This window comes from Carica papaya, chromosome 8 (assembly GCF_054855325.1).
Source record: "Carica papaya isolate Zhongbai chromosome 8, ASM5485532v1, whole genome shotgun sequence".
Classification (NCBI taxonomy): Eukaryota; Viridiplantae; Streptophyta; class Magnoliopsida; order Brassicales; family Caricaceae; genus Carica; species Carica papaya.
The window spans coordinates 9095674-9120772 of NC_142316.1; the positions used below are offsets into that span (position 1 = coordinate 9095674).

The 25099-nt window shown below is 35.9% G+C and overlaps 1 protein-coding gene across 5 annotated transcripts in view; it reads left to right on the forward strand.

The window, feature by feature from the left end:
- The window catches only part of ABO6 (DEA(D/H)-box RNA helicase family protein), a 38619-nt gene extending 22609 nt beyond the window's left edge, over positions 1–16010 (forward strand). For 2 of the 5 annotated variants that reach the window (XM_088209774.1, XM_088209772.1), the window contains 14 exons: positions 1332–1520; positions 1664–1823; positions 1916–2046; positions 2573–2743; positions 3275–3547; positions 4915–5109; positions 6101–6304; positions 7079–7148; positions 7256–7404; positions 13523–13831; positions 13924–13983; positions 14086–14298; positions 14397–14507; positions 14958–16010. In XM_088209774.1, the coding sequence (XP_088065900.1) occupies positions 1332–1520; positions 1664–1823; positions 1916–2046; positions 2573–2743; positions 3275–3547; positions 4915–5109; positions 6101–6304; positions 7079–7148; positions 7256–7404; positions 13523–13831; positions 13924–13983; positions 14086–14298; positions 14397–14507; positions 14958–15428 (2706 nt within the window). In that variant the 3' untranslated portion in view covers positions 15429–16010. Of the gene's footprint in view, positions 1–1331; positions 1521–1663; positions 1824–1915; positions 2047–2572; positions 2744–3274; positions 3548–4914; positions 5110–6100; positions 6305–7078; positions 7149–7255; positions 7405–13522; positions 13832–13923; positions 13984–14085; positions 14299–14396; positions 14508–14957 lie in introns of those variants that run through there. The other 3 variants (XM_088209773.1, XM_088209776.1, XM_088209777.1) reach the window with 3 other exon arrangements.
- The last annotated feature ends 9089 nt before the right edge of the window (positions 16011–25099 follow it).

Sequence of the window (25099 nt, forward strand, 5' to 3'; positions counted from 1 at the left end):
GGTACCAAGAAGATGGTTGAGCTTGCTCTTTCCTTTGAGGATGGCTTGAATTAATTGGGACCAACGAAGATAATCCTTTCCCATGAAGCGATAGTCTGTTTGGTGGTACTCCCCATGAAAGTGAGTTCAGTGTGTTTAGATGTTACATCTAACATCCTTTAAGAGTTTTCGGGTAATTACAATCAAATAAAAAATTACAAGAAAGATTTTACCAAGAGGACATGCGGCTATGTGTGTTTGGCCGAAGGAGCCGGAGCTATTGGGTGGACAGACAAAGCTCGCTATGCTGTGCAGACAGACTAGAGTTTGTCAGAGGAAGGGTTGTGTTGTGTGGTTAGACAAATGTGGCTTTGCTGGGAGTGGCAGGAGATATGACAACTCTCAAACAGATGCAGACAGGCGTGGCAAAACAGAGAGCGGCTGCTGGGCTGGATCGGCAGAGCGCATGGATGCGTGAGCAGCACACAGAGGAGCAGACTTGTCTTGTGTGCCACTGTAGCTAGATTTGTTTGGCTAGGTCTATGCATTTGCGCGACCGAGGGAGACTGTAGCTAAGGGATGTGTAGATGGTCGCATGTAGGGTTATGCATCTGGGCAAACTGCACAACTGAGAGCGACCTTGGCTTGGTTGTGCGCTTCTGGGTGAATTCCGCAACTAAGGGCTACTACAGTTGGGCTGCAGTTGAGGAGTTGGATCTGGCAATGAAGGCCGATCTTGGTGGAGATTGCTGGCTATGATGTCGGCTTGTGGTGGAGATGGCTGGTCTTTAGTAGCCAGGGGCGGCGAGGGTTGTGGTGACCAGCAATGAAGACTGGCCTCTTTTAGGATTTTTTTATTCAACAATAAAGACTGATTAGGCTTTGTAAAAGAAACTAAGATTTCTTAACCTAGGTCTTTGATACATGTTAAGAATGACTTTAACGTGTATTTTATTGAATATCATGATCTTATATATATATAGATTTGCTGATTTGGAAAAAGAATATACAATTAATTATATGAAGTGTATTTTACTCTTATACCCTAAAGCTAATTTACCATTTCTTTGACAACAACCAAACATATGTTTGCTGCCATTGTCAATTAGTGTAAAAAAAAGCCCCGGACCTTGATTCTCTGTCTTCTCTCTTGATTTTCCCTTTCAGATTCTTTTGGTGGTGGTGGCCATCACCTTTAGATGTTAAAGTGCTTCTAATGTTAATGAAAAATAAAAGGTGATAAAGAAAGGAACTAATTCAGAAATTTTTACAACTTATGGACTAGCCTTTTGAATAAGTTCTCAATAATGAGAGGTCATTTTGGTCAATAACAATAATATAAACATTGTCAGGTTATAGTTATATCTGGGGAGACTGGTTGTGGCAAGACCACTCAGCTTCCTCAGTATATACTGGAATCAGAAATAGAATCTGGCCGTGGAGCATTTTGCAGCATAATTTGCACACAACCTCGAAGAATATCTGCTATGGCTGTTGCAGAAAGAGTGTCTTCAGAGAGGGGAGAACCTCTTGGTGAAACTGTGAGCCTTCTCTTTCTCAATAAACAAACACTTGAAGACCCAAATTTTTCATAGATATCTCTGTTAAAATAATAGCTCTCGTTTAATTTTTTTTTTCATTCTTTTATCCTGCTGCTATTATCCCAACAGATATTTTTTGGTAGGTTGGCTATAAAGTGCGATTAGAGGGCATGAAAGGGAAAAATACTCATCTTCTATTTTGTACAAGTGGCATTTTACTTAGACGGCTGTTAGGTGACCACAATTTAAATGGCATAACACATGTTTTTGTGGATGAAATTCATGAGCGTGGCATGAATGAAGGTGCACATTCTTCTGAATTCTCTTGTCTTTCGACAAAAGCTTTTTGGTGGTTCTTTCTTTGGTTCCTTCTTCTGAATTTTTTTCTTTTACAGATTTCCTATTGATTGTGCTGAAGGATCTCCTTCCTCGCCGTCCAGATCTGAGATTGATTTTAATGAGTGCAACTTTGAATGCTGAGCTGTTCTCCAGTTATTTTGGGGGAGCACTGACAATTCACATTCCCGTAAGTTAGAAGTCCCTTTTTTTTCCTAAGCAAATCTTGGTTGTACTGGAATCAAAGGTTTATGCAATCTGTGATATGGCAAGCATTTCATCATTGTACTTTAATGTTCTCTAGCGTGATATGGTTGGAATAAAACTAGAGAATCTCTTAGACCTATACCTCATTTCCAGTTTTTGTGGGATAGACTGATATTTCTAGCCTCCTTATGGGTGAAACCTCATGGAAAATTTCCTGATGTCTATATCAGAGTTACATGTGAATTGGGAGGTAACTGTACAAATATTTTGGGTGGGTATGCTAGTTACCGTATCTTGATTTGGAGCCTTTCATTTTGAAAGTTTTAGGAGGATATCTTATTCTCTGTCCTTGTACTTCACACGGTCTTGTCTTTCTAATACTTCTCTTCTAAAGAAATGTCTTCTAGTGTTTTGCAAATATTTGTCAAGATCTGAACTGTGGGTTAAATTTAACCATTGTGTTATAAGATTTCCGTGTCATTTTTTTCCGTTAATTCGTTATTATTCAGGGCTTTACACATCCTGTGAGGGCACATTTTTTAGAAGATGTGGTGGAGATGACTGGGTATAAGTTGACTTCTTTCAACCAAATTGATGATTATGGGCAAGAGAAGATGTGGAAAACACAGAGGCAGCTGGCGCCGCGAAAAAGGAAAAACCAGATCACTGCTCTTGTTGAGGTGTGGCACTGCCCTAAATTAGCAATCATCTACATATTCCTGCAATATTAGGAATATAAAGTTCAATTAGATGCAAGAAATCGACTTTCTTGAGATATTTAAGTTGGCTTCCATTTTAAATTGTTTGCAGATTTTATTGAGTGATTTTTATTTCTTTCTCATTCCTCCCCCACTGCTTGTTAGCATTAATAACTCCGCTCGCTATTCTGTTTTCAGTGTTTTAGTTTGAATTTGTTGTTTTGTTGGTAGTGAATATACTTATGTAACACTCAAATTAAAGTAGAAGCAAGAACAAAGATGGAATACAGAATTAAATGTGGTTTTAGGAGAATTTAATGTCTTTTTCTCTATAAAAAAAGAGAAATTTTTCATGTTCATGCTTTAGATTGTCTTACAAGTTGTTTGGGTTAGCAGATATCAATATTTTATTTGAAACATGATAGCGAAAGCATCTATATAAGTTGCTGTCTAATAGGTAGCGGCTATTTGGAATGTAAGGTTTCTCATACAGATCTTTTTGTTATTGTACAGGATGCTCTCAGTAAATCAAGCTTTGAGAATTACAGCTCCAGGGCACGTGATTCCCTAGCATGTTGGATGCCTGATACCATAGGATTTAATCTTATTGAAGCAGTTCTTTGTCATATATGTCGAAAGGAACGGCCAGGTGCTGTGTTAGTGTTCATGACTGGTTGGGAGGATATTAGCTGTTTGAGGGATCAACTCAAAGCTCATCCCCTTCTTGGTGACCCCAACAGAGTTCTGCTTCTAACATGCCATGGTTCAATGGCGACATCAGAACAGGTAGGATCAATTCTCTCTATATGCTCTAATATATGACCTAGTAATATCTTAAGTTTGTTTCATGTTCTCTTAATCTTTCAAATAAAGGATATTAGAGACTAGGTTCTCAAGGGATCATCTACAAGATTTTAATTTCTTAAACTTCCATTTAAATTTTATAATTGTCATCGGATGAAATAAGAGTCCCACATGTTAGAATATAAATTGAAAAAACTGTGTTCTTTCTCCACAACTTAAAACTTCTGGATAATCAGTCACCAAAAACTTAATTATTTCACCTAGTATCAGACTACAACATAAGCTTTGGGGTTAATATACCTCCCAGTTTAGTTTTTTCATAGATTGAATAATATATCTCACTGCATTTCGAGACTTTTTCATGGAATGATGAAACTATAGGCAAAATTACATTGTTTGTTCTGTATATTGGAATAGCTAAATTTTATTAAATGCTGGGATTTCCATAAATGCTTGTAACTCTTTCTCTTCCTTTAGGATAGATTAGTGCTTTTGGCTTCTCCATAGGCCAAGGCACTTGAGTGTTTTCTTTTCTCATTTTTTAAGGTAAATTACCAAATTAGTTCCTGAAATGTGACATTTATTATAGCTTAATCCATAATGTTTTTCCGTTACAATTTAATTCCCAACATTTTGCATATGTTTCAAAAGTTCAATTTCCATCAATTTTCTGATAAAAAAATTATAATGGTCAGGCCATATTTGGAGGTTTTAAAGGACGACCTATTTTAAATTTTAAAGTAATTAAAAAATTAAGAAATTAAAAAAAACAGCTCATGTTTAATCAAAATGAGCTATTTCGTAAAAATGATATTTTAAATTACTTGAAAGCCTCCAAACATGTTCTAAGTATTTTATATTTTTCCATGACAAAATGAGCTTTTTCAAAAAAAAAAAAAAAAAACTTTTGATTTTTTAAATTACTTTAAAATTTAAAACAATCTGTTTTTGAAAATCTCTAAACATTTCCTAATTTTTTTTTTTTTTTTCTGTTATGAAATGGATGAGAATTGGACTTTTGAAACAAATACAAAATGTTGGAACCAAATTATAACAAAACAACGTTAAGTGGTTAAATGTAATAATTGTCAAATTTCAGGAATTAATTTGATAATTTGCCCTTTAAAGAAAATCTTTTGGGGTTGGGGGTTCTTTGTTCGCTATTACGAAGCAATTGGGTTGCTATTTGCATTGATATCATTCTAAACAGTTCATTTTCTTTATCTCATTATACATTTTTCTCTCAAATTCCAATGAATATGATATTTTTTGTTATGTATATGCATTTTGTTGAGGCATACAAATCTAGGGTCATGTAATTCAGTATCTGCTTGCATTGTGTTTTGCAGAAACTCATATTTGAGAGGCCACCTCCAAATATACGCAAAATAGTTCTGGCTACAAATATGGCAGAGGCGAGCATTACAATTAACGATATAGTTTTTGTTGTTGATTGTGGAAAAGCTAAAGAGACCACTTATGATGCTTTAAATAATACACCTTGTCTGCTCCCTTCATGGGTATCACAAGCATCTGCTCGGCAAGTAAGTCTCTTTTCTGTTGAGCATGTTTAGCTTCAGTCAGAAGTTCTAATTTTCAATTGAGCATACTGTTAAATTTATCTGGTGCTGCAGCATTTTATTGACTTTCTTTCCTTTCGAAAAAGACCCATTACTCCTTCATGGTTGTAAGAGTTAATAATTGCCTTCGTTGGGTTTAGTAATTGCCTTATCTGGACATGTAGCATGGGGCATACATATCAGGCATCTTCTTGTGATGTTCCTCCACGCTTGTAATTTTATTTTATTTTTTGAAATAAAGCACGCTTGTGATTTATTGTCCTAGATTGCTTTTGTTTCATGCGAACATGTTTTCCTCATGTTTCTTTGTTTCTATCATATATATACTTCTCAAGCATTTGATGCTTTTGTAACACCATGTCATGGCCAGTATTCTGTGTGCGTGTGTGTGTTTCTTTTCCTTTTTGAAGAAAAAATTAGTGTAATATCTATAAGCACCAAGAGGGTGCAACTCCTTTTGGCAAAACTTTACAAATCAGTCAAAAAGTCAACCAAAGCTCCAAGATCCTCGTAGGTATAGAGAGGATAATCCTTTAACAAAAAATTTAAGGTTTGGAACCATAAATCTTTGAACCTATCAAAAGAAAATTATATGCCCTGAAAACTCTTTTATTCATTTTCTTTCAAACAACATATAAAGTGGCAAGAGGAATCAGACCCACCCTTACTATAACATTTATTCCCTCTGATGCCATTTTGGACCGAAATCTCCTCTCCAACTGAACTAGCCATTACCTAATGGAGTCCCTAGAAGACTGTAAGCCATAGACCACAGTTGATATGGAAAAGGACGCCAAAGAAGAAGGTGGTTTGTCATGGGCAGCATTATAAGACATTTTACGAAATCTTTAGATGTAAATGATATGTGCTACTTATTCTTCTGTTGGATCTTATGTTGTCTTTTACAAGTCCTTGCATCTTGGATTCATGTCACTGACTGCTAATTGGGTGGCAGAGGAGGGGCAGAGCTGGCCGTGTGCAGCCTGGTGAATGTTACCATCTGTATCCCAAATGTGTTTATGCAGCTTTCACTGAATACCAACTTCCTGAGCTTCTGAGAACTCCTTTGAACTCTCTTTGCCTGCAAATTAAAAGTTTGCAGGTTAAAAGCATTGGAGAATTCTTGTCAGCAGCGCTGCAGCCACCAGAACCCTTGGCTGTGAGTAATGTTATGAATTTCTCAAGTCTAGATCTAGATCTCTTTTCCACTTGATATCTCAAAGTTTGCCTCATTTTAATCCATTTGTTTCAACTTCTCTTGTAGGCTCATGCTTAGTTAAGCACTTGCTCGAATAAGCACAAAAACTTCTCCCCTTAGGATGCATTTGGCTAGGCTTTTGGTTTTGGCTTTTGTGTTTCAAAAGTACTTTTGCAACCAAAACTAAAATATGTTTGTAACAGGTTTATATACAAAAGGTACAATACGTAGTTTTTAGACAATAGTTTTGACTTTTATTAAAAATTGATACTCGAGATTTTGAAAATCATTTTTACCAAAGACAGTTTCTGTCTTGTTTAAATGACAACACTTCCCACATATATTTCTACTAAACACCAAACAATTTTTTACTAAAAGCTTTTAGTGAACAATTATATTAACAGCACTTTTACAACTCACAACATAACCTATAGCCATCCCAAATGCATTACTTTATTTTAAATAAAAAGTGTTTTACTATTTCACACAAGTTTTACTACCTTAAATAACTCCTGCTGTAGCTAAAAACAGCAAGAAGCACTGAAGCAGTGCTGTAAACAAATAAGTGTTTTACTATTTCACACAAGTTTTGCTACCTTAAATAACTCCTGCTGTAGCTAAAAACAGCAAGAGGCACTGAAGCAGTGCTGTAAACATCAAAATGTTTGACCTGAATAGAATTTGTTTCACAAGCAGTTTTTCCATTGCACAACTTGAGAGCTTAGTGGATGACAGGTCCAAAATGCTGTGGATTTTTTGAAAATGATCGGGGCACTAGATGAGGAGGAAAATCTGACAAATCTTGGTTAGTCTGCCAGTTCTTTTTGTGGAGATTGTATTCTAGAATGATTTATTATTTATTGCCTGGTTCTAACTTCTGCCTCTTTCTTTTGGTGTATTTTCTTTCCACAGGGAAATTCTTGTCAATGCTTCCAGTAGATCCCAAGTTGGGGAAAATGCTGATCATGGGTGCTATCTTCCGCTGCTTTGATCCTATATTAACTATAGTGTCTGGGCTCAGTGTCAGAGATCCTTTTCTTTTACCTCAAGACAAAAAGGACGTAAGTAGAAGGCACACTTCCTTGATAATGCATCAGAATACAGTCTTCATATCTGAAAGTTACCCATTTTTCCTAGCATGCCTCTGGAATATGATTATGGTTTTTGCTTGACTATCATTTCATCTATACTCATGGCCAAGTAATATCATATTTTCAGGATAAGGTTGATAGGCCGAAACACATAATATTCATTTTAGTAAGACATCCTTCCATCACAAGAATTAAAACAAAAGAAAAGAAAGAACTCGAAATTCCTTATGAGTTTCAATGCCTTCTGCATGTTTCTTGCATAAATTAAATCCAGCATTGAAATTTGGACAACTTGGTAAATCCAACAGACTCAAGTACAGTAGATCATCCAAGTTTACTCAATATGAATGGTGCTTTGTGAATTCCTGTGCAGGTTAACTTCAATTCATGAAAATTACATGTTCCCAATTTTGTTTTTCAGCAATAGATCTTTTTTACAGAGTTGGGAAGCTTGGAATTGAATCGTGTTGGTTAAGTTATTATTGGTCATAGTTAAACTTATCGTAGGTCGCAGAGGTCATTCAAAATCCGCTCACTTTTATGGTTCTCACAGTTAGCATCTTACCTGCAACTTTTTATACATATCATAAATAGGACATTCTGGAAAAGAAATTGAGGTAACTACAGAGAATATTGTGGCACATGAAGGACTACTTTTAAGGGAAAATACTACTTTACTGACAATGACAATGACAATGACAAATTCTAAGAAATATACGAGTCTTCATATCTCTATATCTCCTTATTATTAATGAGACTAATTCTATAGACCTCATTAATATGATGGAACTAGGTTGACTTTTTTGGCTACCTTATGGCTAAAGCTCACTGGAAAGTATTCTGATCATGGTCTTACTGACCTTCATTGAAATTGAGAGACAATCATTTTATCTCCCAGAAGATGATCCTTTTCATTGACCTGTATTGCTTTTGATTATCCCTTGGTTTTCCTTTTCTTTTTTCTATCAGGAGAGGACGATTTGTTCTCTCTGATTGTATTGTTCTCTTTGTTTTCTTGATAAACTTCTATAAAAAAAAGGGCTATTTGTATATCTTTCGTAGATAGGTAACACCCTATTGGTGTCTCGTTTATGAATTTTTTGTCCTCTTTTCTTAAAAAAATACCCTATCATATGCAAAGGGAGTGGGGGGAAAAAAGAACTGAGCCATGTAACTTGCGCAAGCTTCAGTTTGAGGAGAGGAGAAATGTTACAATACAGAAAATAATAGGGCGTGGGACCCATGGAGCAAAAGAAAGAAGTTTGAGCCTAATAGGAAGTTGATTTCTTTAAGTAACTAATAAGAGTTAGAATTATTTAAAGATTTGTATTAATTATTTAGATTTAGATCTAGATTAGAAAGTTGGAGTAGAACTAGGGTTAGGACTCCTAGAACTATAATTAGATTTAGATTAAGACTTGGAATAAAATAGGACTATGATTCCTAGAATAGTAATAGAGCTCTAATTCAATTGGGTTCCTATAAGTATATCTATTATCATAAATAAAATTATCAAGCTATTAATTCAAAGAGTTTATCTCTAAAAGATTGGAAGTTCTCTTAGACGAGTCTCAATGTAAGCTGGCAAAGCTAGAAAACTAGGAAGCAAGAAGCTCACTTGTTCTAGGATTTCACATAGTAGGCCCCATGATAAGATCCAGAGCGTGAGACTCTATCAGACAAGTTGGAATTCGCCTTGTAGTTTGATTTTAATATTTTTTTGGTCTCAAGCTTAGCTTTTTAGAGAGAGCTCAAATTGGAGTTCGAGCTCGAATAAGTTTGAACAATATGGAACTGTGCGCAATAAACTCGATAGAGAGTTTGTTTGAGATCCTATTTACTTAACTTTATTTAAAACTTTTATAAATATATTAAATATCTAATTAGAATGCAATATCTCTAGATATGTAGTATATTACATATTTTATTAAAATGTATTTAATCTAATAATAGGAAACAAGAACGTGTTTAGCTCACGACCGAATAACTTTAGAAGTTGTTTAGCCAAATGAACCTTTTCTTCAGGCTCACGGATTCAAGTGTGAGTTTGACTGACGTTGAATGAACTTTGACTAATTCGAGTACGAATCATTCATGAACATGTTTGGTCATTACCTCCCTTATGCAAAATATATGTATTCACCCAGAAGTAATGTTTGCTTTTTAATGGAAGTTACAATTTCACCTTGCATACAGTAAGTGATGAAAAATGTCAGTTAAACGTATAGGGTGCTCATTGCAATAGCTTAAAAGTATAGGACAAAATGTCTAATGTAAAAATATAGAGTTCTAAGTGAGATAACTTAAAAATTACAAAGTGGTTGCATCATGTGCTTTTACCAGAGTTCATTGACTCTTTTTATTCTAACTTTTAGCTGAAAATTGGATGAACTGAAAAAAAGAAAAAAGAAAAGAAAAATTGCTTTGAAATTTGCATTGAGGGAATAATGGGGTGATGGGAGCTAACACAATGCTTTTGTATTGTTGCAAGTTTTCAGCAATTGGTTATGCCAAAGGATGATTTTTTAAAACGTCTTACTTCATTGTGAATACCCCTGCCTTATAAACCCTAAGTGCTACTTCTAGTTTACGCCAGGATGGTCATAATTTCATAGATCTGTCAAATGGATTGCTTTTAAGTGAGAAAACAAATGTTTGAATCTTTTCTGAATTACTAGTCTAGAAGATATGAGATCGGTTCATTTAGTGTTTTCATTTTTATTTTTTATTTCTTCTGAGAGCTTAACATTTGGTTTGATCAATGTAATTAACTTCTCGGCTAGTCAGTATGACTTCTTGAATAAGCTTCAACTCTCAAGTTACATACTGAACTTCTTGAATGAAACAAGTCATTTTTTCTCATTTTGGATGAACAATTAGGTTATGTTTGGAAAACATGAACTATTTTTGTGAAATTCATTTAGGAATAGTAGAATTGAGAATATTTTCTAAATTTTGCTAGATTTGATGGAATTGTGAAAACATTATTTTGATTGCATTTGGAATTTTCTGAGATGTCAATTTTCATCATATTGGATGAATTCATCCTCTCTTAGTTAAACTATATGTGATTTTTCAAATAGATTCCTCAAACGAACTTTATTTATTCCAAACATAGTCTTAGTGTATTCATTCCTTTTAACTCAAATAAGAGTTAGACATGTCCAACTCATATTTCGACACTTTAACTGTAGTTTAATTTTCTTTAGGGATTCTCCCAAAATTATTTGGGAAAAACATATGAAATGTTGTTTATAATGTCATTCATGTGGTTGTTGGATTTATTGGAGACCTAAGGCATTATGGTTCTACCAGTGTATTTTGTTTTTCTTGATGATGGTTACAGTGCCTGTGGTGTTACCCCTTCAGCCATGCAATTCTTTATTATTCATATTTAGAATCTAGAGATAAACAATCTCATCATTCAAATTGACCTAGACCATAACCTTCATCCATAGTTCTCCAAATACATGTCTTATTTTTTGTATCACTCTCTATACTAAGATATACCAGAAGACTGACTCATATTATTTGTTGAACATAATTCATGAACCTAGTTACCATTGGGAATTATCAGGAACCCATTTAGGGTGAGATAAAAGGAAAGATAAGTTAGGATATTTACACAAAAAGACAAAATAATAAGAAAACTAGGGTTAGGATTTGTCAATCCTGATCAGCTCCTCAATCCCGCAACTGAGGCCTCAGCCATCCTCATCTCATTCCATAGTGGACGCTGTGCTCACCACATTGTGTAGTTTCGACAATTGATTCCGCCAACAATAACATTTCTTTTATTGCATTTAGGCCTATAAATGGGCATCTTCCATCATTTGTAAGGGAATGGAAATTAATTAATAAAAATACTGTTTTTCCTCTCTTCAACATTCTTCATCTTCTCTATTCTTCTTCTTCCCTATTTTCTCTTCAGATCAGACCTATGTCTAAGGTGTCTGACAAGATGGTATCAGAACCCAAACCGGCGGAATTCTACGCCGGGGTCACACCCGACACTCGGTCCAAAGGGAAGGCAGTGGCGGTCGAGCTGGAGAAACCTGAAACGATCGAACTCCTCGTGAAGGACGTCAATCGAAAACTCACCTCCTTCATGGAAGAAATGTACAAGATGAAGCGCGAATTTCAGCATTAGTTCGAGTACCTGATAGAGCTGATACGCAGTCAAGCGCCGCACCAGGAGAAACCCAGAGAAGGCTCCGCGCATTTGACAGCCAAAACTCGCAAGGCAGATAATCCGCTTCTCCTTTCGATCAACGTGAACGGGCTGGGGGCTCTGACATCCTTGAAAGACCAGCCGAAGCCAACGGATCCGCATGGAGAGAGAAGTCTGCTTTCTCTCTTGAGCAGCGGCCATCTCCATGCTGCTCTCTTGAACGGCACGCACGACGCAGAAGGGTTTCAACCCTTATTTAAGCTTGGTTCACTGGACCGAATTGGACCAGTGGAGGAAGTGGACTGACCCGATCCGATTCGATCCGGCCTGGACTGGTCCGACCCGACCCGGTTTGAACCGAACCGGCCCAATGGATCCTATGCCCAGAAACGTTTCTGCCCAATTTGTTTTACTTCCCAAGGTGGAGATTCCATTTTCCGAATGAATAAACCCCATGGGTAGATTCGAAGGTGAGAAATATTTTATGATCTACAATATTCCTAAAGAGCAGAAGGTGGCGATTGCATCATTGTACTTAAGAGAAGTTGCCGATATATGGTACTGTGGATGGCAAGCCAAAATTAATGTCATAAGTTGGGAATATTTTGTGGAAGAACTCTGTCGTAGATTTGGGGACCATCGCGAAAGGATTTTATCGAGGAATTTACCAAACTATTCCAAATAGGTACTGTTCTCGATTATTTAAAAAAATTTGAACACTTATGCTCTCTTATGGACGCAGATAATCGAACACTTTCAGAAAGATTTTTCATATCCACCTTTATTAGTGGTTTTAGACTACAGTTACAACCCATGCTAAGACTCCTCAAACTGCAAACGCTTAATCAAACATTCGAACAGGCCTTACTACAGAAACAATCTATCATAGAATTGGCCCGAAATTTATATCATACCGATAAAGTTATTAAACTCGCAGAAGTATCTGAAATAAGAAATAATGATCAACCGCTTCGAAAGGATATGGAACGTAGAAGAGCAACAGCTACCTGCTACAAGTGTGGAGACCAGTATTTTCCAGGATACTATTGTACAAATAAATCCGTAATGGTCATTAAGGAAATTGTCATGGGAGAGTCTCTGGAAGAAAAGGTTTTCCCAAATCAACCTTGAGAACAAGGTTGATATTCAAGGGGAGGGTATTGTCAGAAACCCATTTAGGGTGAAATAAAAGGAATGGTAAGTTAGAAAATTCACCTAAAAAGACAAAATAATAAGAAAATTAGGGTTAGGGTTTGTCAACCTTGATTAGCTCATTAATCCCGCAGCCGGCACCTCAGCTATCCTCATCTCATTCTGCAGTGGACACTATGCTCACCACATTGCGCAATTCTGACAAGTTGATTCCGCCAACAAGAACGTTTCCTTTGTTGATTTAGGCCTATAAATGGCCATCTTCCATCATTTGTAAAGGGAATGGAAATTAATCAATAAAAATACTATGTTTTCCCTCTCTTCAATATTCTTCATCTTCTTCTTAGTTCTTCTTCTACCTTATTTTCCCTTCAGACTAGACCCATATCTAAGGGGTCTGGCAGGAACATATCATAAATATCTATGAATAGAATAATTTTATCTTTGTTTCTTTCTCTTGTTTGAACCAAGTTATGAATATAATATTATTTTTTGCTTTAGAGTGAAAGGAGTAGGGAAAAAGTTGTTAATAATAGATTACCCAGAGAAATAGGTAAAAAAAATTTCCATCCAAGAGTATTAATTCTTGTTACCTCTTTCTTGCTTTAACAGGAGGACCTATTATCCTTTGTTGATGTATTTGTTTGTTTTTCTCTCGAATAACACATATTTTCTTATTTCAAAATCTTATATTGCTTGGTGCCAGAAAGGAATTTCAGATTTCCTTCACATACATCATTTCTTATTTGTTCCTTTCTGGTTCAGTTAGCTGGGACGGCAAAGTCTAGGTTCTGTGCAAAAGACTACAGTGACCATATGGCTCTTGTCCGTGCATATGAAGGGTGGAAAGATGCAGAAAGAGAAGGATCAGCATATGAATATTGTTGGAGGAATTTCCTGTCTGCACAGACACTTCAGGCCATCCATTCTCTTAGGAAGCAGTTTAGCTTCATTTTGAGAGAAGCTGGTTTAGTAGATGCAGATGCAGGCATTGAGAACAGATTGAGTCACAACCAATCTCTTGTTCGTGCCATCATATGTTCTGGCCTTTTTCCTGGAATAGCATCTGTAGTGGTAAGATATCTTTTTCTTTTTTTTCCGAAAGCATATTCTAGCATTGCATTTCAAAAACCAGGTTTAATATGTTGGTCTCTTCTTATGTGTAGCACAGAGAAACTTCCATGTCTTTCAAAACAATGGATGATGGCCAAGTATTACTATACGCAGTAAGTGCAGTGCAGGCATAACTTTGTCCAATCAAAGCTGGACTTATCCCTTGTTCTCACATTTTTTATTGCAATTAATTCTTTACATTTATCTTTGGATAGATACTTGCTAAATATTTCCTAGTATCTCTTCAATCATCTGAGGTAGTGCTTCTGGTTCAGAATTCTGTCAATGCGCGTTATCAAACTATTCCTTATCCTTGGCTGGTGTTTGGAGAGAAAGTTAAAGTTAACACAGTTTTCATACGTGATTCTAGCGGTGTATCTGATTCAATACTGATCCTTTTTGGCGGTGCTCTAAGCTGTGGCTTACAGGTGGTTTACTCCTTCAGAACTATTTGCGGCCTTTTATTTCCAATTCCCAAAGAGATCAATACGAAGTTAATTTCAACTAGTGATGTGACTGTTTTCAGGCTGGGCATTTAAAAATGCTAAATGGGTATATTGATTTCTTCATGGATCCAAGCTTGGCAGAGTGCTATTTGAAGCTTAGGGAAGAACTTGATAAACTTCTTCAGAAGAAGGTGAGTAATCCAGCCCATTTTGTAATTCCCTCTTTATATACTAATTCATGCAGATCTCCCCATTCTTTTGTCTTCCAAATTTAGGGTTTAGGTTATGAAAGTGAATATCATTCTTCTAATGTTGTGCTCTCTCTCTCTTTTTATCACTAATGTTACCTCGAGTTTTAAACTTGCTGAAACCAGTTTCTCCAATGAGGGAGACCTGCTTATCCTCATTCTGCATCACCATGTGAGGGTTGTCACTTTCTACAAAAAACTGGTAGGAAACTACCAGAGACAAACAAGGTTCTGTTGAACAATGTTATGTTTAGATTGCGGCTTGTGTGTAATACTGTTATACAGTCTGTCATGTCCTATATAATCTACCAATGTTCTTGGTCTAGCTTTATACAAAAAGCACCAGAACCCTTTCTTCTGAATGTAAGTCATCTTAGCCTTGTGGTAATGCAGCTTGAAAATGCTAACGTCGACATTCACAAGGAAGGGAAGTACCTTATGCTTGCTGTTCAGGAGTTGGTATCGGGTGATCAATGTGAAGGGAGATTTGTTTTTGGTCGTCAGAGCAAGAAACCTCAGGATATCTGTGAGAAGGATAGGTTTACAAAAGATGGAACAAATCCTAAGAGCTTGCTGCAAACTCTGCTGATGAGAGCAGGGCACTCTCCTCCAAAATACAAAGTGAAGCACCTTAAGACGAATGAATTCAGGGCACTGGTAGAATTTAAAGGAATGCAATTCGTGGGAAAACCGAAAAGAAACAAGCAGCTTGCAGAGAGGGATGCTGCTATAGAGGCACTGGCATGGTTGACGCATACAACTGACAACAGCAGAGGTGACGATGATGATTCCCCTCCCGATGTTACCGACAACATGCTTAAACTTCTTGGAAAACGTCGAAGATCCAAAAGAAACTTGGGTTAATATTAAATCCATCTACATGCCTTTTCCCATTGACAGTCTGATAAAATGACTAGCTAATCTATCTGTGTCAGCTACCAGCGCAAAGATGATATGATTTCAGCACAGGTAGTAAAAAGAGAAATATATAGCTGGGGTGATGCATAAAATGGAAAACCATTCTGATCCTGCATAACATTTAGCCACTCGTGGGTTCACTATAACAGCAAGTGGCCCCAGGGATGTGTACAAAGTGCTAATAAGAAGCACCTGGCAGAGAAGAGTAAGGCTTGTCTACGCAGGTCCGTTTTTACTTGCCTCATATTTAGGTTATTTATTGTTCTCTAGTGCATGAGTTAGATTTCTCTCCTAAAAGATTTAAGGAAATTTATGCTTCTTGCCATAAGATTGAAGATATACCAGTTGGCACACAGGTCATTCTTTTGTACTTGGTAGTCATCTAGGCACATAAAATATGATTAGTTTCGAATGTATACAGGGGTTTGATTGCTCCTTATGTTAGATTAATGTATATTTAGATACCTGTCCATGTGTTGCATGAACTGTTTTAAGATAATACCAAATAATTATAATGTTTCACATGAATTATACTATTTATCTTTTATGCTGAAAGTTTCTTTTTTTTAAAAAAAATATATTGATAAGTATTCATGATTGGCCATTTTATTAGATTAGTAATTTAGCAGTGGCATTCTGAAATTGAAGTTTTATACACATTTGAGCGAAGTCACGTTTTTTGTTTTTCTTAATAGTGTCTTGTTATCAGATCAAAGATTTTGCAGAAGAAAATAAGAACTTGTGCAACTTACAGAAGGCATTGATTTGTTAATTTATATGCCTTTGATTAAAGCCAGAGAAGGTTCCATTTCAAATGAAAGTAAGTAAATTTAAACTATGTTTAGAATAAATTTAAAAATTTTGTAAAATTTATTTCAAAATTTTATATTTTTTACTTAAAAGATAATTACATTTAAAAAATAGTAACAATTAATCTTATAATTTTGGAATTTAGCAAAAGTATGTTGAAATTCTTTGCAGTGTGTAAAGGGAAATGCACTTCAAGGAATACAAAATGCTCTTAAAAAAAAATTTGTATACTGGTCAGTAATTAAATATTTATGCATTTATTTAAAAAAAGGATAAATTATAATTATAATTTTTGAATTATAAAACTTTGTTACAATCACGTTTCAAAAGTTTGTTTATTATAATTTAGTCTCTAAAATTATAAAAAAATTTCAAAACATAATTTTTTTTATATTTTTTTACAACAATAATAAAGATTATTTTAATATGCTTTCGATAGTGCAAAAAAAAAACTTTAAAAATAAGACATTTAATTCTAGAATTATAGCTCGTATATGATTTGGATGTAAAAATATTTTGTATTATAATTAAGTCATTAATCTTATATATTTATTTTGAAAAATATTTTTCTAACATCTTCGAAGTACTAGCAAAAAGATAAATTATTATATATGGATAATTCTCTCACATGTTTGCATTTAAAAAAAAAAAATCTCTCACGTTTAAATTGAGATCTATGAATTACGTCACCAACCCTTATATGAAAAACACATAATAAAATGAAATTCTAATTTTTCTTGAATATGGTGGTGCCCAAAATATAGGGTAATTTTTATAGGAAATATTATTAAATCTGAATTTAAATAAATATAGAATACTAATATTAAATTATTGAGATCTAATTTAAATTATCCGAATTTATGGTAAAAGAGAATAACACGTTCTGCAATTAATCTTTCAAATTAACACGTAATTTTTTAAAATTCTCTCATTTTTTCTATTTCTAATGATGGGGTGTCATGATAGAAAAACTTTATATGTACTTTAGAGATTATAATTGCAGATTTTTATAATTTTAATTTTTATTATTCATAATTTGATCAATTATAAAATTAAAAATAATAATAATATTTTGATCTCTACACATAAAAATTTAGATTTTTATAATTTTAATGTATTAAAACTCAAAATATATTTAACCTCATCGTATCACTTTAAACAGATTTAATTAATTTAATAGTTTTTTATGCACAATAATTTATACAAATAATCTTACATCATAAGTTAAAATCCAATAATTTTTTCATTTCTCATGATGAGCTTTTGGGTGCAAATCTCCAAGACAAATAAGAAGGTGGTGCATGATGAAGAATGATTTTTTCTCCATAATTCTTTAGGTTTGATTGTGTCTTGATTGAAATGGGTTAATTTTACATTTAAAATTTAAACAAATTAAAAAATTTAAATGTTAATAAATTGAATGAAATAAATTATCTATATAAATAATATTTAAAGTAAAGTTATTTAAACCAAATAATAGAATTATATGTAGTTACTTTTTATGCTATACTTAAAACTAAAATTATACAAGATTTTAATTCAATCAAACCAACTTTTACTTATTGATTAAATTTTAAATTTATACTAGTTCAAAATAAAATGAATTACATAAAAATTAAAACATAAAAAAGTAAATGTCAACCTCCAAAGACCAATTCTCTTCGCTCTTCTTTCCACCGGTAATGGAGCCACCTACAACTCAACCACCATCTCTTAAAATTATAGATAAATATAGAATGAACTTAAATACAAGAAAATATTTTTCATTATCAAAATTAGAATATAAAAATGAAACCAATGGACAAAATTAAAGAAGAAAAAGAGCATGAAAAATATCATCATTTTGGAAATCAGATACATAATTTCATAATGCCAATGTAACATTCGAGCTCAAAATTTAGCTCGTGTTTAATTTTAACATTCTTAAAATATATAAAAATCTATTTTAAAAATTAATAAATTTTAATTTAATGTAAAATTATGAAAAAATATATATTATAGATGAAATTGAAAATAAATTTAGAAAAAATGGTAGAAATTTTGAATTCAAATGATATTTTTGAAAGAAAAATCAGAAATTATGGGTCAGAACGTAATTTTAGAAAATTGCACCACATAAGACCACCCAGTCAGCAGTCTCAACGAACCGGAGCGTCTCGCGTGGCAAGACACGCTGACTCGATGTCACGCGGGAGGCCACACTGGCAATCCGTGTGCCCTACGATCGGACGGCCCAGACGTCTTCCCACGCGCATGGACAATCTGGATCTGTTCCCTTCTCAGGCGCAATCGGATGGTCACGATCAAACTCGATGAATAGTTCAGATTTGTTTTCTCATTAGGCACCATCGAACGGTCGAGATTAAACCTAGATGAACGGTCCATATTCGTTTCTTCTTTAGGCGCAATCGAACGGTCAAGATTAAATGCGATGAACGATCTAGATTCATGCAAGATGGGTATAAATATCTCGCATCATACAGAACCTGAACCCTAGCCTTCAGCCTCCCATCGGAGAATAAGATACTGTCATCGGAGAAGGGAGCCTACCGCCGCCTGCCGTCGCACCAGAGTGACCTCCGATTACCAAACAAGGTAAAAACTTTTCCACCCGCTCAGAATTTGATTCTGAGCATCCCTGTGGCCATATTGGAGCAAAACAAATGGTGAATGAGCCGAAAACCATGGAAAAAAATCAACAGCGCCGCTGTGGGCAAAACTCGCAATCACCTTCGATGAGCCCCTTCCCGATTTTTGTTTTATGTGATTTTTTTACCGTTGTGTTCACCGTTTTATTTTTTATAAGTTGACATAAGAAAAATGCCCAGTCGCAAGGGTGAGCCGGCGGAGCCGCCACACTAAAAAATTCCATCGCTGGTGATTTCTATTTTTTGATTTTTTCCGGTCAACCGATGGCCCCTAACGTATTTTCTTACAGGGATGGGTATAAAACCGACCGAAATCGGCCAAAATCAGCTGAAAACTACCAGACCAAGGCAAACCGCCACCGCAGGCGGCGGTGCCATCGTCGGAGCACAGTGGTACCACCGTACCGGAACTCCAAAATTGGCTGAAAAAGGATTTTTGGATATTTTTAAGTATGTAAAACGTGTGTCAATCTCCATAGAAAAATTTAAGAAATCCAGAGACTGTCAATAGGCGCAGTAGAAAGTTTAGTATTTCGGACACCGATTCGTGTAAGAATCTCTCACTTTATTCTTTGCAACGAAATTGAAGTTTAATTATAAATAATATGGTATTCTGAGTAATTTAGAAAATTTCGAGAATTAATTATAGGTTACTTAATAGAGCCGGAACTAGTTAGTTATTATTGTTTGTTCGTTTTAATTGATGATTTAATTTTACAACTTTAAATGCATGCTAATATACTGGAATTGGTAAAATAATTCAATTGTGTATCTTTGATGCAAATATTGTTTGTCTTACGTGATTTACAGTTAATTTGTGAAACTGGAAATAAAAATTATAAACGAAAATTGCTTGGTTAAGTGAATAAGTAAATGGTTGTCTTGTTGGATATCCTGGGAGATGGTGGATGGACTGGGTACATAGGGAATCCTACCGTGAATGTTACCTCATACCAGACGGGATATTAAAGGATGGTATTTTTTTGGCGCTCATACCGAACGAGGTATGGAGACGGCTCGATTCACCATAATACTGGACGGAATATTGATGGATGATATTTTTTACGCTCATATTGAACGGAGTATGAGGGCGGCCCGATTCACCCTCATACTGGACGGGGTATTGAGGGGTGGTATTTTTAGCGCTCTTACCGATAGAGTATGGGACAGCCGGTTAGTTGACAAGGTTTGATATAGGTTCACGCGTAGTAAGACATCCCTATGGACCTGCAGAGATACCAATAAGCAAATAAAAAGAAAAAGTTGTTGTTCTGCCCACTTAAATAAGAGATTATGATGTTGTTTATGTTATTGACTCTATAGGTCGGTTTTACAAATTTTGTAATGGTAAGTATGCAATAAATAGTTGTACTTATGATAAATAAATTTACTTAATTTAAGAGCTCCTTAGTTATTTTTATGATTTTTACCAACCTTCTGTTTCTGTATCGGTGAGTAGTGTGATATTTTTACTATGCTAGTTTAGCTCACCCTTTCATTAACTATTTCAGATTAAGAGGACCGTGATCCAAATTTCGATCAACAAGAAAGTTGTGAATAGTTCACTACCCGGACTCCCTTCAAAAGCTAGTGAAGGTTGTTTTAGGATGCTCAGTTGTTTACTTTTCGTTTATTTCTTTAATTTTTTTTCATTTATTCTTTTAGAAGTGACATTTTCGTAGCCCTATTGGATATTTTGAACTATTATGTAAGGAATGTAAACCCCAACTCTATTATTTTGCTTCCGAATTCAATTTATGATTTTATTTCCTTTTAAGTTCCGGACCTCTACAGTTGGTATCAGAGCCGCATTTCTCGGAACCATTCCTTACACAAATATTTAAAAACACCTAATACGAACCATGGCCCAACCCTTTTTTATGTAAAAAAAAATAGGTACAAGGACATAAGGAGATGAGGGCCCCTACTGAACAGGGCAGACCAAGACGGGTTGCTTCGAGAGATGTCGATTGGCTCTTCAAGATGTTAAAGAGATTCATCTCTGTCTAACAAGGCAGGGAAGGGAGAAATGAACTGTCTGACCCTCCACCACTGCCACGATACGAGCTACCCCTACAAATGAGAGGATTTAGTGTCATCTCGATACAATGTTGTTCCTCCGCTGTATCATCTAACACCGCCATAGGATAATCTGGTGCTCCACCATATAACCAGGTACCACCACAGGGTCACCCGGTCCTTCCCCAGTAGCATCTGGTCCCTCTTCCATAGGACTCAGTTCCACCCATGATGGACTTGATAGAGATCGATATATGGGACTTTAATGTAACCCTATGAATGAACTGGTTAGCAGCGTATCATGCCACTGTGGATTGTTCTTACAAGAAACTTGTAATTAAGCCTCCTAACGATGAGTTATTTACAAGCTAATAAAAAGCTTTGAATATTATTCTCTCCTTACAAATTTCTTATTACATAGTGTTTCAACTCTGTTGTTTTCTCTACACTATACAAACTTAATAAAGAAATTCAAGAGATCCCAGTAGTCTGAGACTTCCTGGATGTGTTTTCTGATAAACTTATCGGACCACCAATGGAAAGGGAAGTTGAGTTTACCATAGACCTTCAGCCTGACATGCAGCCTATCTCAATTTTCCCTTACCACAGGAGTCATGTAGAAATGGAAGAGTTGAGGAAATAGATTAAAAAATTGTTGGATAGTGGGTTCATCCGACACAGTGTTTCTCTTTGGAGTGTTGGAGTCCCATTTGCAAGGAAGAAAGATGGGATGTTAAAGTTATGTATTGACTACAAGGAATTGAACATGGTCACGATAAAGAACAAGTACCATCTCTTCAAGATCGATGACCTTTTTGATCAATTGCAAGATACCTAGATCTTTTCCAAAATAGACCTACGTTAAGGTTACCATCAGATAAAGATCAAGAAAGAAAACATTCCCAAAACAGCTTTTCGAATCATGTACGGACACTATGAGTTCCTGGTCATGCCATTTGGAGTAACAAATGCACCAGCCATCTTTATGGATTTGATGAACAGGATTTTCAGATAATTTCTAGATCAGTTTTTCATTGTATTTATCAATGATATCCTGCTCTATTCAAAAAGCAGAGAGGAACACGCTCACCATCTGACAGGTTTTGCAGGTTCTCAAAGAAAAGAAGTTATATGCAAAGTTGAGTAAGTGTGAGTTCTGCCTCGAACAGACTACCTTCTTTGGGCACATCATATCAAGGGATTGAGTGTCAGTGAACTCAAAAAAAGTTAAGGCAGTACTTGGTTGGGAGAAATCGACCTCGTTCAAGGAGATTCGTAACTTTCTGAGAATGACAGGTTATTACCGTAGGTTTGTAGAAGGATTTTCTAGTCTAGTTGCCCATTTGACCTTACAAAAAAGAACGTTAAGTTTGAGTGGAACGAGAACTATGAAAGGAGGTTTTCAAAACTTAAGAAGCGGTTGACTACTATACCTGTATTGGCCTTACCGAGTAAGACAGGTGGATACACAGTTTACAGTGATGTCTCCTACCTGGGGTTGGGTTGTGTTTTGATGCAGCATGGGAATGTCATAGCCTATGGATCAAAGCAGTTGTAGAGTTATGAGAAAAACCACCCCACCCACGACTTAGAACTTGCCGCGATTATCCACACCTTAAAGACTTGGCACCATTACTTGTATAGAGAGACTTTTCAGATCTTTACCGTTCACAAGAGTTTGAAACACATATTCACACAAAAGGATCTCAACATGCGTCAAATAAGATGGATAGAACTCCTCAAGAACTACGATTGCAATATTTTGTATCACCAAGGCAAGGGTAATGTGGTAGGCAATGCACTCAGTAGAAAAAGTGCAGATATATTAGCTCACCTAATAGTTTCAGAATACAGGATAATAGGGGCCACACAAGATACAACTTCAGGACCTGAAGAGAGTTACATGTTTGGCCCGCTTGACTACTCAACCTGAGTTGATCCAGAGAATAAAAGAAGCCCAATTCGTCGATTCTGCCCTAGCAGCTCTTAGGAAAGATGTAGAATAAGGGGTAAATTCAGAATTTCAAGTCTCTGCCGATGGGTTGCTCAGATTTCAGGACATGGTGTGTGTCTCATATGATAGTGAGTTAAAAAGGGACATCATGACAGAGGCTCATAGCTCAAATTTTGACATGCATCCCGAAAGCACTAAAATGTATCAAAGTATGTGACTCCGATTTTGGTGGAACGGGATGAAAAAAGAGGTAGCTAACTTTATTTCTAAGTGTCTAATGTGTCAGCAAGTCAAGATAGAGCATTAACGCTCAGGTAGCCTACTTCAGCCATTACTAATTATGCAGTGGAAATGGGAACACATCACAATAGATTTCGTGATTGGTTTACCTAGGGCACGCTCGGGACATGATATCATTTACGTAATTGTTGACCGGCTCACCAAGTCTTCTCACTTCTTGGCCATCAAGTTGACCGACTCTTTGAACAAGGTAGCAAGAATGCATATTTGGGAGATATTAGGGTTATATGGAGTGCAGGTGACAGTAGTATCCGACAGAGACTCTAGGTTCACTTCTCGGTTCTGGTCTAGTTTTCAGCAAGTCATTGGAACAAAACTGCCTCTTAGTACTGCATTCTACCATCAGACCGATGGACAATTAGAAAGGATGATCCGCACACTAGAGGATATGCTCTGACCTTGTGTTCTTGACTTCGGCGGCCATTGGATGATCATTTACCCTTAATAGAATTCGCTTACAATAATAGCTACCAAGAAAGTATCGGCATGGCTCCGTACGAAGCGTTATATGGTCGTCCATGCATATCATCGATCTGTTGGGAAGAGGTGGGTGATAGAAAATTGTTTTGTTTAGATCTTGTGGATGAGACTACAGGTAAAATAGTTAAGATTAGGAAGAACATCCAGACAGTTCAGAACAAGAAAAAGAGTTATGTGGACACCCAGAGGAAGAATTTAGAATTTGAAAAAGATGATCGAGTGTTCCTCAAGGTCACCCCTTTCGATGGTATCAGTAGGTTTGGCAAGAGAGGAAAACTAAATTCTTATTTTATTGGGCCATTTGAGATTATAAACAGAATTGGTACCGCTACCTACAGACTGACACTATCTCTAGAACTATTCAGAGTCCATAATGTGTTTCATGTGTCTATACTATGGAAGTACAACTTGGACCCCTCTCACATCTTGGCCCACGAGCCCTTTTTACTTTAGAAGGATCTGTCCTATGAGGAGATACCAGTGGGCATTGTAGACCGAAAGAGTAGAGTACTTTGAAATTAGAAAATTTCTTTTGTTAAGGTCCTATGACCGAATTACATACAGAGAAAGGCCACATGGGAGCTAGAATCAGACTTCAGAGTCCATCATCCCCAACTGTTTGATTAAGTGTGAGGGAAACAAATTTGGAGGACTAAATTTTTTTTTAAAGGGGGAGAGTTGTAACACTCGGACATGGAATTTGGCCCATGATTAATTTTAACGTTCTAAAAGATATAAAAATCTATTTTTTAAAATTAATAAATTTTAATTTAACTTGAAATTATTAAAAAATAGGTTAGGGATGAAATTTAAAGCAATTTTGGAAAAAAATGGTGAAAATTTTTGTTCAGATGGTATTTTTAAAAGAAAATTCGAAAATTGAGAGTCAGACTTAATTTTAAAAAATTACGCCACGTAGGACTGCCAAGTCAGCAGACTCGACAAATTGAAGCGCACCGTGTGGTAAGACACGCTGACTCAGTACCACACGGGAGGCCACGTTGGTGATCTGCGTGCCCCGCGATTGGACGGCCCATACGTCTTCCCGCACGCGTGAACGATATGGATCCGTTTCCTCCTCAGGCACGATCGGATGGTCGTAATCAAACACTATAAACAGTTCAGATTTATTTTCTCCTTAGGTACGATCAGATGGTCGAGATCAAACGCGATGAACGGTTTATATTTGTTTTTTTCATAGACGCGATCGAACGGTCGAGATTAAACGTAATGAACGACCTAAATTAACGCGATATAGGTATAAATATTTAATATCACGCAGAACCTAAACCATAGTCGCCAACCCCTCGTTGGAAAAGAAGAACCAGTCATCGATGAAAGGAGCCGACCGCCGCCCACTGCCGCACCGGAGCCACCTCCAACTGCCAAAAAAAGTAAAAACTCTC